Below are 24,369 nucleotides of genomic sequence, written 5' to 3'. Positions count from 1 at the left end.
AACGTAATTCACAAGCGAGCCGCCACCCACAAGCGAGCCGCCAGTTCGAATCCGCATGCAAAATGATACTTCTCACGGTCTGATAATTCAACAATTTTCTTAGAAAATGTACGTTGGGAAAGAGATATATATTATAATATTTATACTCTATACTACGTACTTAAAATATACTGATATTCACTGATAAATTATCAAAATTATCCGGTGAGTTTAAAAATACGTAAAATTACAATGTAATTTTTATTGTCTTTATTAAATTAGATTATATCTTCTTCAAACTACAAAATATTCTTATCTACAGTGTAATATATTGTATATCTCTTTTTATAGCCTATATCTCCTAAGAAATTCGTTGACTTATTGAGCTGTGAAAAGTGTCGTTTTGTATGCGGATTTGAACTGGCGGCTCGCTTGGGGTGGCGGCTCGCTTGTGAATTACGTTAACGTAATCGGTAAGCGAGTTGGTCACGTAAGCGAGTTGGTCACTTCTTCCCGAAAACGCGCTCTATATCGATTCTCATAATTCAACACGTCAAGATGCCACCAATTCGCAATAAAAATTCAAAAAATTCAGCTGAACAAGAGGGACGAATCTTGTTAGCTATTTCCGATGTAAAAAATGGAAAATTACGTTCTGCACGACAAGCAGCAGAGATCTATAATGTCTCGCGGTCAACTCTTCAAAACAGACTAAATGGCATGGCATATCGAGCTGAAACACGTGCCAATAGCCATAAATTGTCAAAATCTGAAGAGGAATCGCTTGTCAAATGGGTACTCGACCTAGACAAACGTGGATTGCCTCCTTGACACTCTCTTGTACGAGAGATGGCTGATTATCTTCTTTCACAACATGGAAATCAACAGGTTGGAGAGAAATGGGTATATAATCTTATTCGACGTCGCCCAGAGATCGAATCAAAAATTTCCCGGAAATATAACTACGAGCGTGCTAAATGCGAAGATCCAAAGATAATCCAAGAATATTTTGATCGCGTACGAGAGGTTGTATCAGAACATGGAATTTTACAAGAAGATATCTACAATTTTGATGAGACCGGCTTTGCTATGGGTCTTTGTGCAACTGCAAAGGTTATTACTGGAAGTGATTGATATGCTCGGCCAAAGCTATTACAGCCTGGTAATCGAGAATGGGTAACTGCAATTGAGGCAGTTAATTCGATTGGGTGGGCATTGCCTTCGTACATTATTTTCAAGGCAAAGAAATATACTCGATTAGGCTGGTTTGAGGATCTTCCAGACGACTGGAAAATCAATATTAGCGATAATGGGTGGACAACAGATAAGATTGGATTAGAATGGCTTAAAACTCATTTTATTCCTCTTACCGATGGCCGTACATTGGGGAAATATCGGATGTTGATTCTTGATGGTCATGGAAGCCATTTAACTCCTGAATTTGACCGTACATGCACTGAGAATAATATTATTCCAGTCTGTATGCCTCCTTATTCTTCACATCTTTTACAGCCTCTTGATGTTGGCTGTTTTGCTGTTTTAAAGCGACATTATGGACAGCTTGTTGAGCAGCGAATGAGGCTTGGATTCAATCACATTGACAAAATCGACTTCCTCACTGCATTCCCGAAGGCTCGTACAATGGCATATAAAGCTCAAACTGTTCGGAATAGCTTTATAGCAACTGGATTAGTACCATTCAATCCAGATCGAGTTTATCAACAGCTTACTGTTCGATTGAAGACTCCAACGCCCCCTCCAAGTCGATCAAGTGATACACAATCATCCTGCTTGCAAACCCCTCAAAATCTACGTCAATTTAAGCGCCAAATGACTACAACGAAGAAGAGAATAAGCCGGCATACAAGAAGTTCATCTGAGGCTATTGGTGAAGTGTTTACACGGGCATCAAAGGCTTATGAGATGAGTATTAATAAGCTTACAATTGCACAGAAGGAACTCCATGATCTACGGGCTGCACATGAGAAGGAGAAGCAAAAACGTCGAAGATCTAAGCAGCAAATATCTCATGAGCAGGGAATTACCAGAGAGGAAGCTCAAGCACTCGTTCAAGGTCAGATTGAAGTATCTCAAGCCGTTACTACTGCTCCGGCCGAGCCTGAGCTCCCAGTCTCTCATCCACCTGTACGACGTCAATTTCGCTGCAGTGATTGTGGTGTTGCAGGACATAAAATAACTGGACGTCCTAATCGTATTAGTACTTAATTTTTTGTATATAATTTGTATGTGGGTTAGAAATTTATGTAAGATCAATATAGAGCGCGTTTTCGGGAAGAAGTGACCAACTCGCTTACGTGACCAACTCGCTTACCGATTACGTTAGCACATCAACAAATGGTTGTTGGAACTCAGAATGAGCTAAACCAATTTGGGAATAGGACAAGATTTGCGTATCAAGAAATTTCGAGAATTGGCATCACATTCCGACACGATATTGAACATTACAAATCAACTTTACAGCCTATCTCTAGAAAGTTCGATTTGCACAAGTGTCGACTTTTGGTGATATCACTTCTATGGAATCTTGTATATAAAAACAGGTTCAATACTCCTAGATAGTGGTTTTAGAGGAGTGCCGGAAAATAGACCTAGTTCCTTATACGTATTGTTTAACGTAATTCACCACCGAAGCGGCACCACTACCGAGCCGGCATTTTTTCCCGAGCGCGTACACGATATTGATTTTATATTATTCAACACGTCAATATGCCACCAATTCGCAATAAAAACCGGAAAAATTTAGATGAGCAAGAGGGACGAATCTTATTAGCAATTTCCGATTTACAGAATGGCCGAATTCAACGTGTAGCTCAAGCTGCAAGGATTTACGAGATCCCCCGGACAACTTTACAAGATAGACTCAATGGTATTCAACAAAGATCTCTCGTACGCGCCAACAGCCATAAATTGACTCAATATGAAGAGGAATCGCTTGTCAAATGGGTGCTTGATTTAGATCGACGTGGATTACCCCCCCGGCATTCTCTTGTACGAGAAATGGCTAATTATATACTTTCACAACATGGCAAACCACAAGTTGGAAAAAATTGGATAACTAAACTGATTAAACGCCGTCCAGAGATCGATTCCAAATTCGCAAGGAAATACAACTACGAACGTGCTAAATGCGAAGATCCAAAGATAATACAAGAACATTTTGATCGCGTACAAGCTGCTATATCTGAGTACGGCATCTTACCGGAAGATATATTCAACTTTGATGAGACTGGCTTTGCTATGGGACTCTGTGCAACTGCAAAGGTTATTACTGGAAGCGATCGATATGCTCAGCCGAAGCTTTTACAGCCTGGAAATCGAGAATGGGTGACTGCAATTGAGGCAACAAATTCAACTGGATGGGCTGTGCCTTCGTACGTGATTTTCAAAGCAAAGAAAAACGTACGAGAAGGCTGGTTTGATGATCTTCCAGATGATTGGCGAATCAATATTAGCGATAATGGCTGGACTACAGATCAGATAGGATTAGAATGGCTTAAACCCCATTTTATTCCCTATATTAATGGTCGTACGGTTGGAAAATATCGAATGTTGATTCTTGATGGCCATGGAAGCCATTTGACACCAGAATTTGACCATATATGTACTGAGAATAATATTATTCCAGTCTGTATGCCACCTCATTCTTCGCATCTCTTACAGCCTCTTGATGTTGGCTGTTTTGCTGTTTTAAAGCGACATTATGGGCAGCTTGTTGAGCAACGAATGAGGCTTGGTTTCAATCATATTGATAAAATGGACTTCTTAACAGCATTTCCACAGGCTCGTACAGTGGCATATAAAGCTCAAACTATTCGGAATAGCTTCGCAGCCACTGGATTAGTGCCTTTCAATCCAGATCGAGTTATACAACAACTTAATATTCGATTGAAGACACCAACCCCCCCTCCAAGTCGATCAAGCAATACGGCATCATCCTGCTTACAAACACCTCAAAATATACGCCAATTTATACGCCAGTCGACTACAATCAATAAACGTATAAATGAGCGTACAGAAAGCAACCAAAATCAAGAAATCAATCAGGCAGTTGTACGGTTGTCAAAAGCCTACGAAATGATAGCGAATGATGTTTTACTCGTACGGAAAGAGAACTACGATTTACGAGCTGCACATGAGAAAGAGAAGCAAAAGCGCCAAAAATCTAAAAAGCAAATATCTATTGAGCAAGGGGTTACTAAAGAAGAAGTGCAAGCGCTCGTACAAGGTCAGGTTGAGGCATCCCATGCTGTTACTACTACTCCGGCTGAGCCGGAGCTCCCAGCTTCTCAAGCAGTCGTACGCCGCCAATATCGCTGCAGTGGTTGTAACGTTATGGGGCATAGAATTAACCAATGCCCTAGTCGTATTAGTAGTTAGATTTTTGTATATAATTTGTATGTGGCTTTGAAAATTGGGATTTGAAATCAATATCGCGTACGCGCTCGGGAAAAAATGCCGGCTCGGTAGTGGTGCCGCTTCGGTGGTGAATTACGTTAGTGCTCGCCTTCGCTTAGTCATCGCTCTAGTAAACCAACGTTCCGACACAGAGGTTTAGTCACATGACTTAGCGTCTTGGCAAAAGTTCGACATTTTGTCGAACTTTTGCCAAGAAAATTATGTAATCAGTGTTCACCGCTTGCTCCTTTGAGAGGGCTGGGCGCCAAGCCGAGTTCGACAAAAGTTCGACACCCAGTGCGGAACACCACTACTAGACATGCAGCGAGCGAGCTAGTGCCACATTAGCGTACACACTCTCTTTTGACTCCAACCTCCATACTCCGAACCAAAGGGCAATTCGATATTCAAGCGCACTTTAACCTAAGCTTTGGCCATCAAAAAAAAAAGTCAACCCTGCGCCTAAATCCTCGCTAATCGTCTATATACGCTCATGGTTAAAGCTTAGAAGCAATGCCGCCTATCCGAACACGGAATAAGAAATCAAGGGGGAAGTCGGCGCTTCCAGGGTTCGGATTCACTCCTGGCATCGGACTTGGAGCGAACGAACGCGCAACAGCAGCGACCAAAGAGTGCGCCACGCAATCGGCTGGAGAGGCTACAATGCGCTTAACTAGTGAGACAGAGGAGGGACGTCTATTTAATGAAGGTACAGCGACACATGCGATCGGAGACTCAGAAGAGGCTTGCGAATTTGCACCAACTCATGCCGATCTTGCAGTCAAAGGACCTAATGCAGCGCAAAAGACTTCTGTGCCAATGAATAGGGGACTGAAGGAAGTCACCTTTCGAGTCAATCAAGAATGGGAGTCCTATCATCGGGAATGGCTTGGGCAAGGGACTAAGAGAGTGGCATTTGGCTCTGGCTTCGTCCTGAAAGAGTATGTTCCTTCTCACAAAATCTCACACAGTCGATTTCGTACACGTACTGATTGCCAAGTAGCCAACATATCTACGAGCTGACCTCGATTGGACCTCGTCTATGTCGTAGTCTGACACGTTTCGAATTCCATTTCGAAGATGTCGGTTACGATGCTAAGAACTCGGCTCAAGAAGTCACGGACGAGGCTGTGATTCACCTCACCAAGTTATGTCCCAAACTTCGCTTCGTGCAGCTTCAGGGTACCTCGGGCCTTCAGGACATTACGCTCGAAGCCTTGTTTAAAAATTGCGCCGATATCTCTTATGTAGAGATCACTACGCATAGCAGGCATGGAAACAGTCGGTTGGATGGATCGGCCCTCGATAAATTGCGGGAGCATCCACGTTGGGGCACCAAGTTGAAAAAGCTCCGACTCCCAAATCAGGACACAAAGTGCGATGGACGCGATTCTCTCACGAGGGCAGTGCGTGCTCTCACCAAAGAAAGGGATAAGCTCTTAGTCCAGCTGGTCTGCGTCTCTGAGCTCAAGAAATGGGGAGATTGGGAGCTTGAGGTCTTGCATACCAACTTTCGCAAAGGAAGGAAACAGAGTACTTTATAGACGACTGTTCGTCGCTCAGCGCTCACCTAACGCTCTCAACAAGGCCAAACCTTGTCACCCGTGTACAGTGACGTAAACCCGCGCATTACGTAGCGCCAACCACTGTCGTTGCCACTGTCTGGATTCTTCTAAGATATCCTCTATGGGCTTTTCCGGCAAAGCCAAGTATTGGAAGCCGAGACTGAGTTCTCTTGATTGTGGCGTTTTGACAGGGTAGTATTGCTGCTGTTGTGCGATCTCTTCCGCTGTCCAGTTGTCGTGTCCGCCAAAGAGATCAGGCACAATCCACAGTTCCTGTTGTATATTAATTTCCAACCTCTTCGGGGCTGGGGGGAATATCCAACCTGTATGTAAAAGCGAAACTCGTGAGCAGCAATTGTCTGCAGGAATTTAATTCCCTCGATTGTTTCAGAAGCGTCGAATTTCGAAGCGCGTTTATTAGAGACGATTTACCGGCGTTAAGGTTCCCCGTAACAACTATGTTCATTGCCTCATCAACGTAATTAATCTCATCCCTAGCTGTAGTTATTTCCTGTTGCGTAATTCCGGCTTCGGCATCTATCCCACTTAGAGAGAATAAGCATCTGGCAGTAGTTAAGATGCATTCACAGCGTCCTTGAAAGCGAGTCCGGAAAATTAACACTCACAGGTCTTCGTGTAATTGACGGAGGAACTCCGCTTGCCTTCGTCTAGTTTCTTCTTCGCGTTCTCTAGCTTCCTCTGCGCGTCTTTCTTCCTCTTGATCAAGTCTGCGTCCTCTATACGCCTGAAAACTTGACCATCCTGACGCAGCAACACTATAACCAAGGCCCAATAGAAAAACTCCTTTAAGGGATTTGGGATTCATGAAATCAAAGTTAAAATAAGCACTCGCTCTGGCGTCATCCCATGTTGGCAGGCGACTTTCAGTCCTACCATCGCGCGACCCTTCACCGTTTGCACTTCCAGAAGGGGAACTCATAGGTTTGTTTCATCCAAATCGGTTAGTAATGTGATTCTGAGGGAAAGTGGGAAGACCCAGGGCAGTACAGTACTAAAGCAATAGAGTTGAGTCCGATCCACAGTCAAAGAGGAGTCATAAGTGGGTCAAAAGTGGGCCAAGAGAGGGGCTCAAAGAGGGGCTCGCTGTCACGTGACACCACTTAGTTAGTTACTGGTCCCCGGAGACCTAGATAGGGACCAATGATATTCATCATCCTTCCACGATTAGTGTGCCCGTTATACTCGCCATGGACATCACGTGAAACCCACTTATTATTTGAGCACGCGCTTATTGACACGCAAACAATGTTAACTCGAGACTTTAACCAAATAAAGGGGTTTGAAGCTGACATTGAGTTCTGCTGAACCAGCTAGTCAAATTTTTCATAATGCGTGATTATTGCAGCGATACCGTGTTATAAGAAGTTTGCTGTGATCGTTTGGATTTTTGTGAATTTCAAGCAAGACAAGAATAGAAGCTTATGGAAACGGTAGCCTAACCCCGCCATAATGGACCCTACATGCCCCACATACCGTCGGCCACTTTCGACCTCAAGGAATGAAGGTTTCCTTCCAAGTAATTACATAGACAGCTACGGTGTCTTGTTGTCTGTGTTACCCTCATGTGGACAGTGAGGCGTATCTCTCGGCTGCTCCTTCTGGTTGGCCAGGTTTTCCGGAACACCAAACGCTGAGCTCAGCCCTGTGGCGCATTGTACTGTATCGGAACAGCGCTCAAGGTGAGGCCACGTTCTCTGTCGATCTGCCTCAGATCCATCCGGATACGGTATGGCCCGGTTTTGCCAGATCTGACCGCCCGCAGAAACGCCCTATGCCTGCCCGACACGTTTCAACTGCGTAATAACACAGCCCCGCGTGAGATGCAGGGCTGGTCCGAGCCTCACAGCCTTGCACCTTTCATCGATCCAGTTTGGAGATGCGAGCAGCTTCTTTGAAAGGTTGGAAATGTCGGAAATCTATCCAGCTATCAACGGACGAAGTGCTGCTACAGTAATAGGATTATCTTGACTCGAAAAATACTACACAAGACGAAAGTTTCACAAACCACCCAATTCAGCTCGGTGAAGGCTTTCGCTAGCATTACATAGGGACCAGTCCGAGGGGCTGGGCGTGATTAGTGGGAGACCGGCGATGGCGGACGAACAAACAGCGGAAACGTTAAAATTGCCGCCAGAAAGCTACACGGTCAGCTGGATGTGTGCAATACCGGGTGAATTAATCACAGAGCAAGATAATACGGGGGCCAATGCGCTTCAATGGGCATCTTTTCGTGGACATTCTGAGATTGTACAGCGATTGCTAGAGAACGGAGCTGAAGTCAATGCTCAAGGTGGAGACTATGGCAATGCTCTCCAGGCTGCTTCTGCAGAAGGACATGTTGAGATCGTGCAGATATTGCTAGAGAAAGGAGCTGAAGTCAATGCTCAAGGTAGATTCTATGGCAATGCTCTCCAGGCTGCTTCTGCAGGCTGCTTCTGCAGGAGGACAATTTGAGATCGTGCAGAGATTGCTAGAGAACGGAGCCGAAGTCAATGCTCAAGGCAGGCTATATGGCAATGCTCAAGGCAAGTTATATGGCAATGCTCTCCAGGCGGCTTCTGCAGAAGGACATGTTGAGATCGTGCAGAGATTGCTAGAGAACGGAGCTGAAGTCAATGCTCAAGGCAGGATATATGGCAATGCTCTCCAGGCTGCTTCTGCAGAAGGACATGTTGAGATTGTGCAGAAATTGCTAGAGAAAGGAGCTGACGTCAATGCTCAAAGTGGATTCTATGGTAATGCCCTTTACGCTGCTTCTTTGAAAGGACACATTGAGATTGTGCAGAGGTTGCTAGAGAAAGGAGCTGACGTCAGTGCTCAAGATGGATTCCATGGAAATGCTCTCTACGCTGCTTCTGAAGGAGGACATGTTGACGTTGTCCAAGTACTGCAGAAGTATGTGTGAGCAAACCAAAAAAAAAGCACAGCCATTGAATAGTAGCTATTGCTGGTTCGCCTCATCAGCAGGATAATAGATAATCCCGTACAACCAAGGCGAGAACGCATTAGGAACTGAGCCATATCAACGATATCAAATATCATAGCAACGCTCTGAAATACTGTAACAGATCAAGGATATGCAGAGGGAAGGATATATAACGACGCTCATTTCACCATGCACAGTACATTAACAGTATCTAACCTTCTACTTACATTACTGTCTTGAATTGACTGTGGCACTGTGAAGATGTGTTGCAACATTTGGAAATCAATGGTGTACGAGACGCGTATGAACATAGGAATATTACAGTCAAAGATACCGTGCTAACTATATCCGGCCTAGCCCAAACATTGATTACTTTGGTAGTGGGGCTGAATTAAATCGACGAAAGTTCTGATGCGGAAGCCAGTTTCGAGACGGGCTGTATATATATATGAAATATGGGTCTCGGGGAAGTGGAGAACCGTTGTTTGTTCTGCCGCTAATACGGAGTACTGTACTAGAGTCGCACAAAGACCATTATTGCGCCATAACTTGCACCCAACTTCTGATAATAAATGAGTAGACTTTCTCCTTTAGATACATGGGTAATTAAATTTTTTTCGCCTGGTTACGACAACTTGGTCTAATTCATTTGAATCGGCCTTGGTCGTCCTCAATCATCCCTATTCGTCCGTTGTCTCCTCACTTCGTACTCAGTTATGCCAAGCCTACGCTATACCATGTCGGTTGTTAGCACCCGCCTGACCAAAACAAATTCCCATTTCCGACTGGAAGACGCGCACTTCGCACGCTGATGCCTTGAAACGAAGGAGGTAAAGAGGATAGTGACGAGTGAATACTAGATACTCAAGAATGCAATTGCAGAAAGAGTGTGGCTAAAATCACGAGCAAATACGGGTTTAGAAGCATAGGGGCGTCGCAATAAGGCTGCGGGGACCCTCACGGCTTAGCATCCAGTAAAGAATGAGAATCGTGCATATCAGATGCAGATGAAAAGTGCCAAGGGTCGACTAGAGTCAAATATAGTAAAAATCTGAGCGAATGATATCTGGGAGTGGCAATAGCCTTCCACCTGTTAAGTCCTCTGCTTTTCGCGCCACGCCCCTCGCGCGCCCTCGTTTACTTTTCCCTTCCTCTCACTACGTTCGTTTCAGGGCATTTTTCTCCGTTGGTATTCTACATTCACAGAATTAATACGCCTGTAAATTACATGTATCAAAGTTTGGCTAAGATATATTTCCTGAAAGAATCCTTGATATGCGTATGCACTAGTGACTGATTACGCACCTGTCTCAGGCTCGCAAAACTCATTATTCAGAAGCATAACTCAGAAGACAATCAATGTGGTCGTGCACACCCAACGAGTAGAGATTTAGGAAGCGGGGTTCCATATCCATATCCCGTCTCTTGCGCCGGTCACACTTCGGGGTATGCAGAGCCCTCGAGATCGAGAGCATCGTGACCGTCAACATGTCGTACCGCCTAGTCGATGTGCTATTCTAATCGTCCTCTCGAAATCTCCTGATTGACGACACAGATATATATACACACAAGGGTAGTTATTATTCATTGTCATCTCTAACACAGCTGGATCTCTCTTTTCTATGGTTCATTATTTCCTGATGCTTTGATGTCTTCTTTGAAATTATCAGCACGGAATACATTCTTTGATAGATCTGAACACTGCAGTACCCCAGCTTCATTCATCTCCTACAGTAGTGCAAACAGCACAGCTAGTTTGTATAGTGGTCCATGTAAGGACTTCATTATTTATAGATTAAATCTGGCATTATATAGCAAAACGCAGCTCTAACTCTTAATGTGACGGTTGGACGCAGCAAGGCGGCACCAGAGCGGCGGATCACGGGATAGGGCTTCAAGCCCTAAGAGGAACAAAGAGCCCTAAGGGGATGTAGTATCGCGGCCGTCAGATCTGGTGACGCCACCGGGATCTGTTCTGCCTCGATGTCACTCCGAACCCATAACATACTCCTGATTGGCCATCTGCCCTCATGTCTCTCTGTGGGTATCATCTTCGACCAATAACTGTGACCCATTGGGCTTGTCACAACCGTATTTTCAATTATCCGCGCATATGGCTCGGATACCGCCACCACTCCATATTCTCTAATTTTGTCATCATTCATTAAGCTCTGCTGTATCACATCTCTTTTGCCCACGTTAAGTTGTAGAACGCGGAATGATTTATGCATTAGATTGCAAGAGGCGTACATGGCAGTTTCCGCTGAATGACTCATGAGGTCCTCCACAAAGAACGCATTTCAGGACTACAGCCTGGCAGGTACTGTAATAGTGTCCCTCTGCAGCACATTTAGCACATGTCTGTTTCTTCTTGCAGGAGAATGCTTTGTGGCCCATCTTTTGACAGTTATAACATTGGGTCGGCCCTATCCGCGGTTCAAAAGGTCGAGTGTATGCTGATTCTCCGGCTATGTCAAAATATTGGTCTCTCAGCAGCCGTGTGGCATCGCTTCCTTTGGTGGTGTAAACCACCATTGATCCATATGCCTTGTTTGAGTCCTTCTTACTGAGCCAGGAGATCTTAGCAATGCTGACATTATTCTCTTTCCCTAGGGCTTCAGCTGCTCCTGATAGGATGTTCCCGTCCGCGTCTATGACTGCTGTCCGGTTGGTATTGTCGATTTTAACTGGGTATAGCTGGTCTCGTAGGACTCTCATTCCTGGTATATCAATCTTTTGGGCAGCTTCTTTGACCCGCTGGATCTCATCTTCATGTCTGCAAACCACTTTGACTCGGTCTGCATTTTTGGGGTCCTTGATCATTGCTGCACAGCGCCAATTTTTCGTTTCCTCGCTTCCTTGCATCTTTTTCTCAATCTGTTGCCTGATACTAGCTATCTGGGCTTTCGCTTCGTCTCCTTCTTCGACACGAGACGTGTCGATTGTGCAGAATAACGTATTAGCCAATGTAGGAGGGGCTAGAGGGACTAATGGCGTATCTTGTTGATGACCGGATTGTCTATCAACTACAGCCGCGTAGTTTGCCTTGGCTGGAGTACTCGCGATAGTGTTCAGCCGCTCCCAGAGTTGCTTGCATTCTTCCATAGATTGGCTTTGGATTGCTTCCACTTGGGTCTGCAGCGCTTGACTTGTGCTGCTCTGTTCCCGGATCATTTCAGACTGTTCCTTGATCATTTTCTCTTGTTTAATAAGGACTTCTTTCAGCCCTTTGACCTCTTGATAGGTGCTTTCTAGGTACTGGCCTATCTTTTTAAGCATGTCCCTGTTTCCGTCTTTGCCGCTCTGTTTCTCCTCAATAAGGCCAGCGGCTTTCTTTACCGCTGTTAATTCCACTTGGGTCATTGATTTCTTGGACGTTCTAACAGCGCTGATGTTGTCGCTGCCCGAGGCCGTTGAGGGTGTTATCACGCGTCCCGCACGCGTTGTTGTCGCCGGCTCCTCCACCATCGCGTCCGCCATCTCAGCTGGTCGTCGGAACGACTGTCGAAATGGCTTGAAGAAATGACTGTCAAATTCCCGTTGATTATCTTGTCACAGTGGCCTCCGAGCTCCTAATTCGTTCGAATCCAGTTGATATGTCTCCATGTAGGGCACGGGTGTTTGCCGGCGCGGAAAAATAGTCCACCCGGAAATATTCATGAATATGAATATGAATATGAATATGAATATGGCCCATATTCATATGAATAATATTCATTTTAATCATATTCTGATATTCATAACTCGTGAATATGAATAAGATCAAAAATCATATTCATTTATTCATTTCGGAGCTCTAGACCGTCACCGTCACTTCAACTTTAGCGTATGCTCTAAACAGACCTCCCCATCTCAGAAGCGAGGATGTCGACAATATAGAAATTGGCACAAGCTCTTTATGACATCCGAAGAAAAACGACCCGAGGATACTGCGACATTTATGTTTGATGAAGACTTTAGGGGTCAAAGACCGAAGGATGAGTTGCTCTTAATCATTTTATAAGCTGGAACACGGAGATTAAATTTAGTTCTTGTTTTTATCTACTGACACAAAGATAGCACAGTGACCTCTGCCATCAGATTCCGCACACTTCGAGTAATGCATACTTAAAGAACCATTTCGCGGGTTAAATCTGATCCATTTGGACTGGGTGAAAAGAAAAAACCGAATCAGGAAACGACGACGTATTCTGTCTCATTTCAGCATATGACGATATTCAGTAGACTTCTTCAGTCTTGCGGACACACATTTCGGTGAAGTGATAAGTCTCGCAGCGCGAAATGCTTTGCAAATGGGTTGAAGGAAAATCCAAAGCGTGCGTTTGCAATTGAACTATTCGCTCAGGGTTAGAAATATATCAATCTAACAGATTCAAAGACACTGCCATTGTCTCAATATTCAGCCCATCTTCGTCTATATTATCATAGAAGTGGATTGAATGGATCTCTATAGGCATTAAGTCAACAATCACTCATGCAAACCTATTCCGTCTCTTGCTGCTGGAGATCTTGATGGATTTATAGTAAGGCTCGATCCAAATCATTTGGTTAAACATCACAGTAAAGAACATAATAGGAAATTTTGCTTTTCTCGCAAAGACTCCACCTGGTTATGTCTCTCCGTTCTTTCACACCATAGGATAAGTTCCTCGATCAGTGCAACTGCACGTGTTCGGCATTCTCTATCACCACGCTCCAGAATCAAAATTGCCTTTTCTAGGTATGAACCAGCCAAGTGACTCGCTTTTTTCTCGAAGAGCATTGCTGTTGCTTTAGAAGCAAAGGCGAAAGCTTGTGTCTCGAAACTCCATTCATATTCATTCTTGTCTTCCAAAAACTGTCCGCACTTGTCCAACATTTCTACCAATAGCCTCATGCTGAGTGTATCATTCTTAAGAGAATAGTATGAGAAGTAGGAAAACCCATGCAGGACTGCTATTTCCTGTTTCAGGTCTGGAGGGTCTCGATTCCTGGTTTCCCGAAGAAGTTGATCGTACTTCGCAGCTAACACATCATGATGCGTTTCATGCTTGTTCCAATGCTTAACGTAATTCACCCACATGGACAAAATTGTGAGATGATGAGTTGATCTAACAACCATCTGCAGGCAGTGAATCGATCTTAGATAGCCGATGCGTAGTGTGTACATCAAAGTATCATGACTCATTTGACACAGCGCATGCAGGAGACGAACAATAGACGCGGTACTTGAACGTAATTCCTCCCACGCGAGCTTATATAACCATCGAAGAAAGTCATATAGATGACTATAATCATTGATCATCTCCCCGATTTGGTTCAGGTAGTAGCAACTCGCCAGAATTTCACCATCATTGACGGACTAGTGGATTTTATAACTACCTTCACCTTCCGAAAAACCGAATTCAAACTTTCAGCGGCCTCTTCCATGGATGATCTGTTGACAAGAACAGAAGCGCCATAAGATCTATCACTGAGTTCTTGCCAAATGCTGTTCTGATCTTCTGCAGAACTATGGGAGAATTGAAACTGATCAGTCGTCCAGCCACCTCTATTGAATGCTTCAAGAATGTAGTCATATACTGAGCACAACACCGCTTCCTGAAGCCTATATTCATCTGGGTTGCGAAGTGAAGCCGTGTTCAGAGGAAGGTTACGATCAAAACAGGCGTAAAATATCCTCCCATCACAGTTCACTCTATACCGTCTTCAGGAAGCTGCTGTGGAAGAGTCTTCCGAAACAGATCCCTTTTCCTTTGTTGTTTTGTTCTTACGAAATCCCCATTTTTTTAGTCGTGAATCTAATTAAATTAATGCGAGCTATTGCGAAGACACTTAGAATTCATTTCGCTCGAAACTTTTGCAAGGCGTTCCGTCAAGAAGTCTATGGGCCACGCGGGACTTAGGGCTTCCAAATATCACCATATGTTGTATTGAGACTGAATGTATCATCTTTTCTTCTTTCGTTCTAAAGTCTCTGTTGCCTCACAAAGTAATTCAGCACAAGATATCAGCATTCACAATTAAGACTTTTTTGAAGACGTTCAATGTTTTACGCGGAGGCCTTCGAAGGTCAATTCTACTTTACAAAAGAACTATCTATGTCAGAAGATATTAGAAGATATCCTTGTTTATGTATTGGTATTTAACGAAGTATCGAAGACTACGAAATAGACTACTGCACCATAAACCGAGGTCCCGTTACAAGCTTGTCTTTGGTACACAATGGGGACTTCAATCATCGAGCGTTATGGGGCAGGTCGACGTCCATTTCCTCCACTTCCGCTTCGGGCTACTCAGACGCTGTGATTTTCGTAGTAGCGGACGTTGTGTAATTGATCGCAATGATGCTTGACTTCGATTGGTCGGTCTGAGAAATCTACCGCGCCCTTGAAGAAGGCGCGGACATGCGTAGTCGCTCTCATTGCGCCGATACAACCGAAATGATTTTCGTCGTTACTCTTTGAGTGAATGGCAGTTGGCGGCTTTTGCTGAAGGATACTTCTACGGGGGCGAGATCGCCCCCCGTCCATAAATCGAGTAGTAGATAGAGCAACTTGGCCTTCAAGTCGTTGATGATGAGATGTGGGAGGGCCACCCCTCAAGGGGCTGTTCCTCGGCGGCGAATAAATCCTCATTGAAGATTGTACTGTGGCAATCGCCAATCCTTGATATTGCTCACTAGGATGCGTATCTGAAGACAATATTGAACACGAGGAAAAGAAGGAGAGAAGGAAAAACGCGCTTTCCCCCGTACGCTGGATATTTGTATGGCTCTGTGGGAGGCCCCTTCCCCAACTAGGCACTGCCTGAAGCTATTCTCAGAACCAGTACCGCTTAGGGCTCCAAGCTCTATCATGAGATGTGGCGGGATTTGCCGTTGTGGCTCCTAGTTGGGCCTCGCCAAGTCCAACCGTACATTCAACCGTCACAGTACTGAGTCCTTTCTCTTCTTGACCTGTACGAGAATGACGCCCACCCTCGCCACGTCAAACGGCCCGTCGGGATCTCCAGTATAGAACGGAAGTAGGTGGTCGTAAGACTTCTGCAGTGGAGTCAACTGCAAAGCCGAAGAAGGACGTGCCCTAACTTCCGCTTTAGGAAACCAACCAACGGCCAGACAATGTCGTGATTTTCACGAAGTTTCCTCAGCGCAATACCTGGAGTCATAATAAATATGTTTGGGGAGAAAATCTAAAGAATCCACAAATGTCGAAACACTTTGGTTTCAAATAGTCACATATCGAGATTATTGATCATTGAGTCTAACAGATGCCGATGCCTAAGATTAACTGATACATCTACTTCAACCTCGTAACGACAAAATTGAGCGCCTTATCCCCAAGCTCCATCCACCTATTATCCTCAGGATCCCAACCCATCTCCTCAAAGGACAACAATTTGCCCTCCGTCTTCCACGCCGTGCCTGTCTCAGCCCCAACCTGGTCCCAGAATTTTGCAAACGACTCTGGCGTGTGTCTCCAATGATGCAATTGCAGCGCTTTATTCCATATCTGCTTGGCTTCAACATTTCCAATCTGATAACCAACTACCAAATCATCTGGTCCTTTCGTTAAAGCAGCCACTTTTTTCGCAGCTTTTATTTGATCCTCCCAGTCCCATTGGTGAAGCACTGCTGAAATTGAGACAATGTCTGCTGTGCCGCAAAGGGCTTGCAAGGGTGTGGTTTCACCACTACCAGCATCAGGATCTTCGTTGATCGAGAGCATGTCGCCTTCAATAAAATGCGCTTTGAACTTATCCTGGTCACGATAGAGAGCGAAACCCACGTCCCAGTGACTGACAATGTCGATTCCGTACAGATTCTCCGTGGGCGCACCGTCAAATGCGAGACGGCGTAGATCGCTGCCAAGAAAACAGCCAATATCAATCAGTCTTGCACCACTACCGCCGTTGGAGGTGCCTTTCAGACGTTCGAGAATTGTGGGATAGGCTGGAAGGGTTGAAATGAATGGCACAAGCCAGACCCCTAGTCCAGTGCAAGGATAGGAGCGAATAGCCCACGCTTGGTCACGCTATGAAAGGGGAAAAGGCCAAGTCAGAAACAATTATACATAACTGCGTCATTGACAGCAGGATTTCTCTTACCACCTCATGCACATGTTCCGACTGCTTGTCCCGGGGTATATTACTATACTCCTCTAGCAGCTTTTGCGTCTATACACGAAAGTTACCAGCGTTAGCCATGTAATAATCGTGGCATGAACTTTATTTCCACTTACCTCTGGGACCAGATATTTGTCAATGTTAGGAGAATACCATGGATAATCGGTTTTTGCCTTGTCAGACTTGGCGTAGCTGGGCTCTGAGAAGGTGGATGTTTTCTCAGACGACATTTCGTAATGACTCTGTGTGTCTGACCTTGTGTGTGAAGCTTTGCGTGAAAGATGAGTCAACGGATAGTAAGAGATGAAAATGAAAATGAAAATGAAAATGGAGGCTGAGGAATAGTGAGTTGAGAAAGAGGAAGAACTTTAGAACGCGGAAGGACGCAGTTTATAAACAAAGGGCCCAGATATGCGGGCCTGGCGAGCTTTCTAATTGGCTTTGGAACTACGTAGTAAAAACAAGCCGAGCAAACGGACAAGAAAGTTATGCAGGATCAGTTGAACTTTATTGCTTTTTAAATAGAGTAATTGCATGCCGAATGTTGTGCTAGCTAGCCAGTCAATAGGGCTAGGGCTGGAGGCGATCTACTTGGGTATGACAAGGTTATCTATTCGCTCCATATTGAGATTATAGCGATACGATATACGTTGAGCTCATTTTTCTTATTTTACTCCAGTAATAACACTACCACACCGCACTACCTTCATTACCGGCCTACAGCCCCAATTTGGTCTTGAGACTCTTGACTAATCTCAAAGTCCCGCCCTATGCGTATCAGATTGTCTTCAACTTGATTATCGAAATGAGCCAAACCCTCTGCATGAGCCATAGTATGGTAGCTCTTGGGTGTAATGAAATTTCCACTCCCTCCCCCGTTTTTGGACAACTGATAGCTCTCCTGGGACTCTGGCACTAATTCCTCATCTGAGACGCGGCGCATCCGCGATGGAGGTGACGATCGCAATGAGTTCAACGACAATTTTGAGCGTGCGCTATTGACGATACTCTCTGGCATCCGTGCCTTCATTAAAGGTCGTAGAGTTGGCAAGCACGCTGCAATAACCCCAACGCTAGCCTCAATATACCCCCAAACCATGACATTGCTTTCTTCGCCTAATGAATTCGTTACGTTATCAGCTCACAGGTACTTTACAAATACGTATCAAGAGGAGGAATCGAGGGCTACCTCTTAAATCACGGGCCCCTGTGGTGGTTTCTAAAGAGTCAAAGACATATTAGCTAGGGCTGGTATATACCATTGTAGAAATCTGTCCTCACCATAGAGATCTTGGGCGATAAATACTATTCGAGCAGTAGCTGCAGCCGTAGACCTAAAACCACACTAGTTAGAATAACTTTATTTCCAAGGAGTACGATTTCACATTCGTACATGTATCCCAGCATGAAAACAATAAGAAGACCCAGTTTTTGCCGTATCGTCATATGAAGACGCCAGATAATCGGCATCGGAATCGTCAGCACAACCAAATCCGTAGCCACATCGGATGTAGCATGACCAAGCTGAATGTACTTATAAGAGGAGCAGTAAGTAGCTACATCACGGGGACTGCTCCACAATCGACTTGGTATGGTACCACATTGAAACAGAGTAGCAAAGAAGAATGCAACAGTCCAGGCCGACACGATGGCCAACGCCAAAAGTGATACTTTTGAGAAAAGGGGCCCGATGAAGATCCGTCTGAAGAGGAACAGAACACTCAGTTTTAGAGCGCCGTACGCCACGATTGATATCATCTGAGAGATATACGCAAGCTACGCAGTAAGTGTCAGCACGGAGACCCTCGAATCCTAGCACATCGATTAGGATTATGATTGATGACCTCTGCAATCTGGTTCTCATGCGGCGTCACTATGATGGCCCCTGTTACGGGGTTTTGCATTGTGTGTGTTCCAATGGTGCCTTGAGAGGTGCCTATAGAAGGTGTCAGGAAAGTTTTTTATACATTGTTGATGAGCCTTCTTTTACCATAGATGATAATAATGGCAAGTGCCCAAACGAGCAACTATATAGCCGAATGATCAGTTGGCGGCCTTGCGAGTAATCCGCGACAACACAAAATAGTGTCCGACACTTACCAAGGACAGGGAAATAGAGATATCATCAACTCCAATAGGCGCCCTCTTCATGCGACGAACGAATAATCGACCGCCAACAGCTACCGTCGAGAATATCAGCAAGATGGCAGCGACAGCATAACAACCAGCCTGATCCGGAGAAGAAGTCGGCATTTTCTCATCTGTTTCAGGGCCTAATAGACAGTCTTGCAAAAATGTTCCTCAACCTATATCCAAGTGGATTCATATATACACTGGGCAAATTGATCTTCTTTGTTCTTATTGCCAAAACATTGGCATGATCTTGGTCTACAATGCTCGCATGCAAGGGATGAGGATCCTGCAGAGGTCTTTGTTCTTGAATAGAGGATTCGACTCCCTAGGTTGCACAAACGGTCACTAGACCACGTACAGGCCGCCTGTCGTCTTTCAGGCCACCAGCTTCGAGCTACCCACCTTCGCAATAAATGACTACAAGGGCGAATCGAAATCATCGAAATGCGCTGTCCGCTCGTTGTTTGTGGAACAATGTCCGCAATAATAGCCCTTTTCAAGAAGCGATCTACCCGTCACACTGCATTAGTTGCGACAAAATATCACCGCATCATTTCCAGCTGCATAATCTTCAATATGTACATTCATGGCCATGCAGTCCATATTCAGCTTGAATTGATATGTAGCCGAGGGTTCAGCTTTCTCAATGCAACTAACTTTAGGGCAACTTATCTACTACCTCGTACGAAGGCACCAAAGACTGAGATCATTCAAAATGGCCTCGTTGTCTCTGCTTCCCATGAGTGCAAAGATGACCGACTTGCTTCAGTACAAAACCGGTTACTTTCAATTAATATTCTTGCTGTGCAACTATGGAAAGAGATAAGCTACTACAGTCTGGAGGGGAGGACGAACCGGAACATCAACCTACCTTGCACGAGGCTCGTCGCCATTTCAGCCTAAGAGAATGGACATCTTCAAAAGTGAAGTCCATACTACTGGCACTGCTTGTAATGTCTTGTGCTGTGAATATTATTCAAAGTGCATACATCATTGCGTGGCATAAGTCATCCATGCTTGATTGGTCCACTTGTGGTGAGTGCATGCAACGCATTTTTGACTTGCTAAAGATTCCTCCCGGTGAGCACTAAAGAGTTTTCTAGAACAATTATATCCGGTGATTGACGTCCCTGTTGCGCCCCCGAGTGGATTCGGCTCGTCTTCAAACCAGACTCAAAGAGATGCATTATGGTGGAGCCTCGATACCAGCCGAGGCTTTGTGGCTTTGGACAAGAACCAGCCCAATCTCAAGACATCAGAGGCTTTTCCATGGGACGAATCCAGGTCTGTCTATCTTGTTAACGCCTTCCATGGTCTGCATTGCCTGGTACGTTAAGTGGCACCTTCTCAGACAACGCCTTAGGTTAACAGGACTTATTCTTCCAGCGAGTGATTTACATTTACCTACGCCAACTTCAAAATCAAGAAGATCTACGATATGATTTCAACCATGTCCTCCACTGTCTGGACTCTTTACGCGCCGATGTTTTGTGTGCTGCTGATGATACGCCTATTGCGGTTGGAAATCAGCCCAATGATGGTCCACACCTGCAAGTACAAACACGAAAATGTAGAGATTGGGGCCATCTAGAAGAGTTTGTTACTATGAACTCCGCGTGTTTCCAAGGCCATGAGCCGGACGAACCAGGTTACCAGACGATTGAAGAGTGGCAGCACTGCCAGGAGGACTCACCTTATTGGGCTACTGTACAGCGGTACCTTCTAGAATCAGGATCTTCATAGCCTGTAAAAGTATTTAGATCTATTTCTAGATCAGCCAGGTTTATATGTTGTGTCAAATGCCTGAATTCGGTAAATAAATGTCCAATGCAATACAGTCACTTCGGTGACTTCGCATATAGGCACCACGCGCGCAACATTGTCGATCAATCCGCATTCTCTCTGGCATTTTCCGCCCCGTATGCATAAAAAATAAAAAATCGCCTGGCATTCCAGCACAATCACCATCAATTGATTAGGCGTCCAAAGTTAGATACAGCTGGTTCTACGAACGGCAATACTGGTACATGCAATGTTTTCGTAGATCTCAGCTTGCAAATTCGGCCATAATTGATAATTTATTCTTACTACGCCTAAGAACCAAACCAAACTAATCCATACAAAGTGATACAGTACGTGATTATACAGGTACAGTGCGGTGTACCCCTGAGCAGTGTACCATGCCAATTCAAGCCGAACATGAATCTAATCACACCTAATCTATTGACTATTTAGGACACTCACTGGTCTCTCATGTCTTGTAATTTACCTATCGCCGATATTATATAGGGTTTGATTATTCCACGACTTCCCTGATAGCAAAGTCAAGAGTCCTACGACAATCCATTTCACATATTGTCCCTCCTAAACAGCTCAACCCCTCAAAAGAGCTCAAACGATACAATTTCTCAAGCACTTCAGAATTCAGCACATTACACAAGTCTTCTTCTGATATAATATCATCCAGCCCAAGCAACCATGCGCTTCCTACATGCTTTTCTCGCGGTTATTGCCGTGACCAGCGCTTTCGCAATTCCTCGTGGTAGAAACCCCAAACTTTTCATGAATATAGATAGATCTCTGAAAATGCGAGTTAATGAACTAATATAAATGGGTGGTGTAGATTCAGTGACGGCAAAACCTGGAGCGACTGTTCCTTATATAGGGGAGGCGTTCGAGAATGGTTATCCGGAAGAGGACACCGAGAATGGATCGGGTGCATACTATTAAAGACAGTTGATGGTTTGTTTACGTTCTTGATATGATTGACTATGGATGGTGCGAAGAGTTTAGAACTGCATGTTTTTAGGCTAGACAGCTCAGGATATGGTACAACTTATAAGCAAGAATGAGAGATTGTGATATTGATATAACTGAAATAAACGAAACATTGCAGTAATTATCCTTAGTTAAGAACCAAGAGGCTCAGAAGTATATATATCTATAACAGGAGTCACCATAGTAGAGAACAACGGAGAAATCATACATCATAATCTACCTCAAACACCTTCTCAACTTCTGCCCGATACGGTGATCCTTCCGGACACCAGACAAAGCGCTGTATTTGAGGAAACTCCTGCGGAGTCTGTGTTTCATTAATGTATCGATAGCAAGCTGGATACTGCCTTGCCCAAGCAGACAATTCATCCCAACTACGACACTGGCGGTATTGGCCCTGACCTGTCTCCGGAATAGAGTCGTTAGTGGTGACTCGCGGAGTATCATTTGCGTTGCAGATAACATCTTGACGGAGTGAGTCCAGGCAGTGGATTATGTGCCGAAAATTGCGGGTTTGGGGTAAGTTATTTTTGTACTCCATCAGGGCGATGTATATAGCTCGCTTGATATAGATTTATGATCAGCTCCCCCAAATTTCAAAACGAAGGTCGTCTACTTGGAGAGGTAACATACCACACAGTGTAGATTATGATAGCCATGAAGAAGATAGACGCCTTTGCCGTGATCCCACGGAAATCTTTGCGCCAAAGGCAGGCCCTTCTCAACAGCGATTTCGTCCGGGAGTGCGATCATGCCCTCATCGATGTTGATGGACTGCCACAGCTCGTCACGAAATGTATCATTGCGATCAGTGTACGGATCATGTCCATGAAGCGCTACTGTCACTGTTTGCTGCAAGCCGGCTATTAAAAATGTAAGGCATTAGTCAAAGAGCAAGTTGTTGCGTCTCTCGTTTTTTTCTCATACCAAATACAGTTGGAATATCAAGAGACGATTTGCCAGAACCATTACTTGTTGTTGATAGTCTCTTAGATACGGACCAAGTAGTCAAGTTTGAGGCTAGCAAGATGACAACGAAAAACGAGGCATTTAGGGACATCTGTCTTACTCCGACAGTAGATCTAGTATCTGTCACATCTTGCTCCTCCGCCAGTCCCTGCTGCTCATCTTTGGGCAGTCGCTTGTACGCAATGGACGAAAACATTTTGCAACTAGACATATATCGAAATGTTGCTCGTGGAGTTGAAAATTACCACGCTGTTGAGTAAATATGTGTTCAAGCCATGGAAAGAAAAATTGATGGTGTAGGACAAAAATGCATTTCAGTGAATACAAAGTGGCTTACGAGGATGTATATCTGATTTCTTTTCTTTTTTCGTACGCACCTGCATTCAGCTCAACTCAACCCAACGATCGACAAACTAGTACGAAGATAATGCAGTACTTGCTTGCCCTGAACTGCAGACAGAAAGTCTGCATCTATTGAACACTTTGCTTTTTGCTTCGTCATACGTTGGTCTGTCATCTCCATCTGATGTCAAGCCCTAATTAGAACTTTTCGGGTCGATCATTCAGCGCAAGTCGCTCGCCCCCATGCGCTGGGAGGTCCTGATATGATCTTCATAATGAGGCCAAGCCAGGATATGCCATGCAGCTAATACAATCGACGATGTTCTGGCGTGAGTTTGTCTCCAGCCTTGACACTCAGCAACTGTCATAAAGTTCCCAATCAGGATCAAGTTACCTAGGCACAGAAGATCCTGGCTTATCCAACGCTTCCCAGCAGCACTTAATTGCAGAATATCGCAATGGCACAATAAAGATGGATCAGTCGTCTATCCAGATTACAAACGTCGGATCTCTAAATAGTATTGACGATATTTGGTTCAAAGAGGTTTAGTAGGGCAAGAGCAATCTGCTAAGTAGGTCTCTAGTAATTATATTAGTAGATGATATAACAAGATCGAGATCTTACATGCCACATGATTAGGTATTCCATTTTCAATAATGAATGAGGGAGGGCGTAAGCAACTTCCACTCGAAAGCCACCTCTTCATCTATAAGGAGGTTGTCATCATCATCATAACCCTTCAAACCCAGTTCCTTCTAGTACAACTGGACATCTTTTATGTCAATTCTCTGAGAGTTGCCACCAGTGATGGAGTTTCTTGAAATAAAGCTCCGCAGTCCAGCTAGGCGACTGGGTTTTCCTGGCAACGAAGCACTCGTCTTGACGAACAGAAGGCTTCTCCAGAGCTCCATGAAAAACATCTGACGTAGCGTCAATATGAGGGGTTGCCCCAATCGTAAATAAGTCAATCAAACAAGTGGGTATAATGGCCCTCCAATCCAATATCGAGAGGGATTTCTAGATGGCAGATTCAGAAATCAAAAGGACTTCTGTTGATTATAGCCAGGTTCTGTTGTTTTCAAAAAAAGATAGCTCGCCCTCCTTACGACAAATATTCTCACTAGGTATCATGA

The 24,369-nt window shown here is 44.6% G+C and overlaps 10 protein-coding genes across 11 annotated transcripts, besides 3 other annotated features; 4 read left to right on the top strand and 6 right to left on the bottom strand.

The window, feature by feature from the left end:
• Nucleotides 1-124: 124 nt before the first annotated feature.
• Nucleotides 125-145: a sequence feature (AT_rich).
• Nucleotides 146-537: 392 nt separating this feature from the next.
• TSTA_107230 (pogo transposable element, putative) lies at nt 538-2,205 on the top strand (the record flags this gene model as incomplete). The annotated part of the gene is made up of 3 exons (XM_002486709.1): nt 538-774; nt 868-1,092; nt 1,138-2,205. The coding sequence occupies 3 exons, from the start codon at nt 538-540 to the stop codon at nt 2,203-2,205; spliced, it is 1,530 nt and encodes a 509-aa protein (XP_002486754.1).
• Nucleotides 583-2,070: a mobile genetic element.
• A 501-nt stretch (nt 2,206-2,706) lies between the features above and the next one.
• Nucleotides 2,707-4,377, top strand: TSTA_107220 (pogo transposable element, putative; the record flags this gene model as incomplete). Its single annotated transcript, XM_002486708.1, has 2 exons — nt 2,707-3,601; nt 3,626-4,377. The coding sequence occupies 2 exons, from the start codon at nt 2,707-2,709 to the stop codon at nt 4,375-4,377; spliced, it is 1,647 nt and encodes a 548-aa protein (XP_002486753.1).
• Nucleotides 2,752-4,242: a mobile genetic element.
• A 335-nt stretch (nt 4,378-4,712) lies between the features above and the next one.
• TSTA_107210 (uncharacterized protein) lies at nt 4,713-6,493 on the top strand. The gene is made up of 2 exons (XM_002486707.1): nt 4,713-5,336; nt 5,399-6,493. Exons 1-2 carry the CDS (start codon nt 4,909-4,911, stop codon nt 5,937-5,939), a joined length of 969 nt encoding a protein of 322 aa, XP_002486752.1. The 5' UTR covers nt 4,713-4,908; the 3' UTR covers nt 5,940-6,493.
• Nucleotides 4,713-6,900, bottom strand: TSTA_107200 (uncharacterized protein; the record flags this gene model as incomplete). Its single annotated transcript, XM_002486706.1, has 3 exons — nt 4,713-6,233; nt 6,284-6,505; nt 6,587-6,900. 3 exons carry the CDS (start codon nt 6,898-6,900, stop codon nt 6,080-6,082), a joined length of 690 nt encoding a protein of 229 aa, XP_002486751.1. The 3' UTR covers nt 4,713-6,079.
• A 1,172-nt stretch (nt 6,901-8,072) lies between these two features.
• TSTA_107190 (serine/threonine-protein kinase ripk4, putative) lies at nt 8,073-8,886 on the top strand (the record flags this gene model as incomplete). Its single annotated transcript, XM_002486705.1, has 2 exons — nt 8,073-8,370; nt 8,423-8,886. 2 exons carry the CDS (start codon nt 8,073-8,075, stop codon nt 8,884-8,886), a joined length of 762 nt encoding a protein of 253 aa, XP_002486750.1.
• A 2,118-nt stretch (nt 8,887-11,004) lies between these two features.
• TSTA_107180 (uncharacterized protein) lies at nt 11,005-12,387 on the bottom strand (the record flags this gene model as incomplete). Its single annotated transcript, XM_002486704.1, has 2 exons — nt 11,005-11,052; nt 11,158-12,387. 2 exons carry the CDS (start codon nt 12,385-12,387, stop codon nt 11,005-11,007), a joined length of 1,278 nt encoding a protein of 425 aa, XP_002486749.1.
• Nucleotides 12,388-13,462: 1,075 nt separating this feature from the next.
• Nucleotides 13,463-14,316, bottom strand: TSTA_107170 (uncharacterized protein; the record flags this gene model as incomplete). Its single annotated transcript, XM_002486703.1, has 2 exons — nt 13,463-14,248; nt 14,269-14,316. The coding sequence occupies 2 exons, from the start codon at nt 14,314-14,316 to the stop codon at nt 13,463-13,465; spliced, it is 834 nt and encodes a 277-aa protein (XP_002486748.1).
• Nucleotides 14,317-16,124: 1,808 nt separating this feature from the next.
• On the bottom strand, nt 16,125-17,364 carry TSTA_107160 (uncharacterized protein). The gene is made up of 3 exons (XM_002486702.1): nt 17,130-17,364; nt 16,996-17,064; nt 16,125-16,922 (listed from the first exon to the last, which is right to left on the bottom strand). Exons 1-3 carry the CDS (start codon nt 17,241-17,243, stop codon nt 16,188-16,190), a joined length of 918 nt encoding a protein of 305 aa, XP_002486747.1. The 5' UTR covers nt 17,244-17,364; the 3' UTR covers nt 16,125-16,187.
• Nucleotides 17,365-17,619: 255 nt separating this feature from the next.
• On the bottom strand, nt 17,620-19,402 carry TSTA_107150. 2 transcript variants are annotated; one of them, XM_002486700.1, is made up of 7 exons: nt 19,114-19,402; nt 19,004-19,040; nt 18,858-18,949; nt 18,407-18,789; nt 18,295-18,347; nt 18,203-18,232; nt 17,620-18,129 (listed from the first exon to the last, which is right to left on the bottom strand). In XM_002486700.1, the coding sequence occupies exons 1-7, from the start codon at nt 19,264-19,266 to the stop codon at nt 17,723-17,725; spliced, it is 1,155 nt and encodes a 384-aa protein (XP_002486745.1). In that variant the 5' UTR covers nt 19,267-19,402; the 3' UTR covers nt 17,620-17,722. The 2 variants fall into 2 exon arrangements, with proteins under 2 accessions (XP_002486745.1, XP_002486746.1); XM_002486701.1 differs by having other exon boundaries at nt 18,407-18,949.
• A 2,711-nt stretch (nt 19,403-22,113) lies between these two features.
• Nucleotides 22,114-23,189, bottom strand: TSTA_107140 (uncharacterized protein). Its single transcript, XM_002486699.1, has 3 exons — nt 22,852-23,189; nt 22,558-22,787; nt 22,114-22,486 (listed from the first exon to the last, which is right to left on the bottom strand). The coding sequence occupies exons 1-3, from the start codon at nt 23,102-23,104 to the stop codon at nt 22,127-22,129; spliced, it is 843 nt and encodes a 280-aa protein (XP_002486744.1). The 5' UTR covers nt 23,105-23,189; the 3' UTR covers nt 22,114-22,126.
• Between the last annotated feature and the right edge of the window lie 1,180 nt (nt 23,190-24,369).

The sequence above is a fragment of the Talaromyces stipitatus genome, genomic scaffold, assembly GCF_000003125.1.
Source record: "Talaromyces stipitatus ATCC 10500 scf_1105507295511 genomic scaffold, whole genome shotgun sequence".
Lineage (NCBI taxonomy): Eukaryota > Fungi > Ascomycota > Eurotiomycetes > Eurotiales > Trichocomaceae > Talaromyces > Talaromyces stipitatus.
Note: the sequence above shows the minus strand (reverse complement) of the source record. Positions and strands in the feature narration are given on the sequence as shown.